General features: G+C 35.4%; 1 protein-coding gene across 8 annotated transcripts in view; it reads right to left on the bottom strand.

Moving 5' to 3' along the window:
- Positions 1–1,320: 1,320 nt before the first annotated feature.
- Positions 1,321–3,986, bottom strand: part of JMJD1C (jumonji domain containing 1C) — a 331,267-nt gene continuing 328,601 nt past the window's right edge. For 5 of the 8 annotated variants that reach the window (XM_030568486.1, XM_030568485.1, XM_030568490.1 and 2 more), the window contains 2 exons: positions 2,619–2,750; positions 1,321–2,232 (listed from right to left, as the gene is read on the bottom strand). In XM_030568486.1, the coding sequence (XP_030424346.1) occupies positions 2,143–2,232; positions 2,619–2,750 (222 nt within the window). In that variant the 3' untranslated portion in view covers positions 1,321–2,142. Of the gene's footprint in view, positions 2,233–2,618; positions 2,751–3,986 lie in introns of those variants that run through there. The other 3 variants (XM_030568489.1, XR_004001175.1, XR_004001174.1) reach the window with 3 other exon arrangements.

Raw genomic sequence — 3,986 nt, 5'->3', positions numbered from 1 at the left:
CTGGAGAAAGAAAAGTTCAAGAGTCTGTCAGTGCACACAGATAAACAATTATAATCCACATAAATATTTGTATTGTGAATATCAGCATATAAAATGATACTCCTCCCTTTTGTGATAAAACTATCAAAATTGGAGACTACACAAGGAGTACTGTAACTTCAACTCTAATAAAAAGACTATGTTCTGCACTAAAACTGCATGCATGTAGTGTGGTGTTCAGGTGTATTCCATACAAAATTATTTTTCTTATTTACTTAAGACCAGATTAACTGCAACAACACTGCAAACCCAAAGCCTCAAAAATCTTCCCAAAAATGTTAAATCTTTTCAGCCAAAGAAACAGTGCAACAAGAGTTATTTTTTGGGTCAAGATCAAATTACACCAGGTTTAACCTCTTAAAAGTAAATATTAGCTACCATTAAAACTGATTTCTACTCAAATTCTGTTCCTGAAAAGAAACCATTCCTATGGCTTGGCTAAGAGAGCTTAACAGCTTGCTGTATATTCAACAAATAGTTTAGCTATCAAATGCTACCATCCCTCTGTGCTCTGTACAGAACCCAGGGAGAAGCAATATATAACTTAAGGTAAACTTAAGACATAACTGATAATGCATATCAACTTATTCCAGTAATATTGCTGAGTAACTGCAAAATCAATTGCAATTTTTCTAACCAGTTAAACTCAAAACATGTTCCTTTAAAAAAATAATTCTTTTCACTAAAACACTTGAAATTATTTTGTATATCATCCAACTTTTTAATGCAATTTAAAATACTACCTCTCCCTACCTCAAACACTAGCACTTTGTTACATATGTTCTTTCATTTGGCAGTGGCATACCTACTGCTATCACATTTTGGCTATATCACCAGCTAGAGAAATATCAAATTTGTTTTTTTTTCTCAGTTTTAGAGCATTATAGAGTTTTATTTTTTATAATAAGCATACAAGTTCCCCATCACTGAAAGCAATAGAGAACTTTTTTTTTTGTTCTATGGAAATTCCCTTCCCCTCAAAACAAAAGAATCTCTGTTATTGAAGACACAACATAAAGAATGTTTAAATTATTTTTATTCTTAGATAGCTTTCTTTGGCTCAGCCACTTGAACTGTGCTCCAGCATGTCCATTAGCAGTTTCATATTAAAAATGGCAGAGGGTGAATGGTGCACACTAATTAACATACAACATTCCAATTTTTCACAGTAGGCAGCTTTACAACAGAGACATCTGCAATCACCGTGAAGGCGTGAATGGCTCAGACAAGTGTGTCTGTCACAAATGAGCCACAAACATGAAAAACAAACACGAGACAACATTTGATAAAGTCATTTTAATGGAAAATGCAAAACCCCTTTCAACTTCAATGTACAAAGCATGTGTAACACCTGCACTTTTAACAAATTAAAGCAAGCCAATGTTTTAAAAAAATACATCATTGAATGTATATATGTATATATTTACACAGCATATTAAGTTTAATATTTAGCTTTAAAAGTTCACATAAATTTTACCAAAATGAGACAATCTTTTAAATAAATTACACCTTTTGAAAATGTTTAATTGTACACTGAATAGCTTCAATAAAATACTGAAGTGTCTGTATTTAATATCTACTTTATATACTTTATATTTTACAAAGTTTACAATTATTTGGCAGTTATTTTCAGATAATGACATGACTGCTGTGCGGATTCAGCAATGTCCCAAATGCAGGCAATAGCTGGTGTTTGTGTCCTACTCTCACAGTAACTGTCTCAATGTAGTGAAAAATACCAGAGTTATTTTAGCAAACTGTACAAGTCACATTTACATTTGATCAACAATATAGCATAGAATTTTGTGGGTTTTTTTCAAAAAATAAATACATCTTAAATCTTTGACATTTCACAAACTTCATATACATTATAGTACAAGACAGCAGAATGCTGCTTCATTTTTTTTAGTAAGTAACATTTAATCACAGTAGTTGTGATCTATGAAGCTATACTGTTGCAGTCTCAGTAACAAGTAAATACGATGACTATGTTTTCTTGGCACTGATGGTTTGTGAAGCTTAAATTAGTGTGCACACTGTTCATCATGTAATTGAAAAAATAACCTCCATCTGATGCTTTAACATAAAAAAGCAGCAAGCGCTTTAGTTTTCTTCCACATCTTCCATTTCATTTTCATTAATCTTCAGAGCTCTCACCATTTCCTTAACTGCATGATACAAGATATTTTTAACCTGCAGAAGTATAAGACACTCTTCAGTAAGATACAAGTGATAAAAAAGTCACACTTAATGCATGGTATGTAACTAGGTTTAGGACTGAGTCCTAGGCTTAGTGGATGAAAAAAAGATTAAGTTAAAAATATTAGTCCAAAAGGAAACGCCTTGATATTTTAAACACACTGTGAAATACCAAAACAGTGATTCAACTGAAAGTCATTTACACCATTGCATTCACATCTCCCTCAGGTTCATGGGGACCAAATAAGCACATTGATTATTGTTCCTATTATTTATGAACAACAACTAGAAAATGACCACACACGCAGTTACATATTTCAATCAGAATCAGAGCATGTGGTGCCTTCAGAACAAGTTCTAGTTGAGAATTCATTTCTTACCTGCATTTTATCATCATAATTGATTTCTTCTTTTGACAGCCTCAGTTCTTGTGTTAAGTGAAATGACTGTACAAGATGTTCTGGAGACACAAAGTCTTCAGTTACTTGAATGCAGCTGTGAAAATTTTGCACCTGTCCAAAAGAAAAATAAAAAAAGAAAATTAAAATTTGTATTTTTTTTTAATTCACAAGTAGTAAAGTATAGACTCCAGATCTTTCAAACCACGTAATTATCAGACTGGGGATCTTTTTACTTTTTAAGTTAGCAGTAATGAAGTGTATTAAACTGACATTTATTGAACATTTTGAAATCTGTTGTCACAAGTCACGTGTCAGGTGTGCAGCCAAAGACTCCACAATGATGACACACTTTTCTAAAATCTTAACATTGTTCAGGTTCATGCTCCTGAGCTGGAATGTTATAGAAGGACACTAGCTACAATCTGAGTGCATGCCCAGCCCTTCTCTTCCTTTCTCTGGCATGCAGCCAGCCACTTCCTCATTAATTCAGTCCATCTTCTAGATTCCATCTTCTAATTCTCTTCTCAAAAACCTGTGCTATGACCTTGACTGTCTTTGCTCCCAAACCTGTCCCCAATTCACACACTCTTCCCAGCGACAAGTGAACAACTGCCCTTTCCCAAGTTCCAAAATCCTATGTACCTGAGTGCCAAGTGTCTCCACAACCCCATCAAACTTCTTAACTTCACCTCCTCTACCTATTACAATAGTCTCTGAACCCAATGACCTGTCAACTATTTCCCCTCCCATCCCCAGACAGGTAGTTATGAAAGCTTATGGGAAGCCCTGTACATCTTAACACAATATCTAGCAAAATCAAACAAACTGATCTGGCAATCATTAGGTCCAGATATTTAAAGAAGCTGTACAGATGAAAGTTCCTCTCTTCAGCAGAGGGGGATAGCTCAGTGGTTTGAGCATTGGCCTGCTAAATCCAGGAATGTGAGTTCAATCCTTGAGGGGGCCATTTAGAAACGGGGGTAAAAATCTGGGGATTGGTCCTGCTTTGAGAAGGGGGTTGGACTAGATGACCTCCTGAGGTCCCTTCTAACCCTAATATTCTATGATTATATATCTAAAACAGAGAAGAGCCAGGGAGATGAAGAAGGGCTGTTACTGCTACTGATGGTCAGACTGTAATCATGAATAGGCAAGTTTGGCAGGTAGTTTTCCCCTGAGATTCATGAGGTGAAGGGTAATACACTCTACCAGAGTTCCAGTAATCGTGAAGCTAAGCCAGTGGAGCACAACCCCCAAAATTAGAGAGAAAAAGGAGAAAGCCTAAGATCCTAGATAGAGAGTTTGTGTGTAAAGAATCGGGAGTTCCCCATCCCAACTCCTGGCCAT

Source organism: Gopherus evgoodei, chromosome 7 (assembly GCF_007399415.2).
Source record: "Gopherus evgoodei ecotype Sinaloan lineage chromosome 7, rGopEvg1_v1.p, whole genome shotgun sequence".
Classification (NCBI taxonomy): domain Eukaryota; kingdom Metazoa; phylum Chordata; order Testudines; family Testudinidae; genus Gopherus; species Gopherus evgoodei.
Note: the sequence above shows the minus strand (reverse complement) of the source record. Positions and strands in the feature narration are given on the sequence as shown.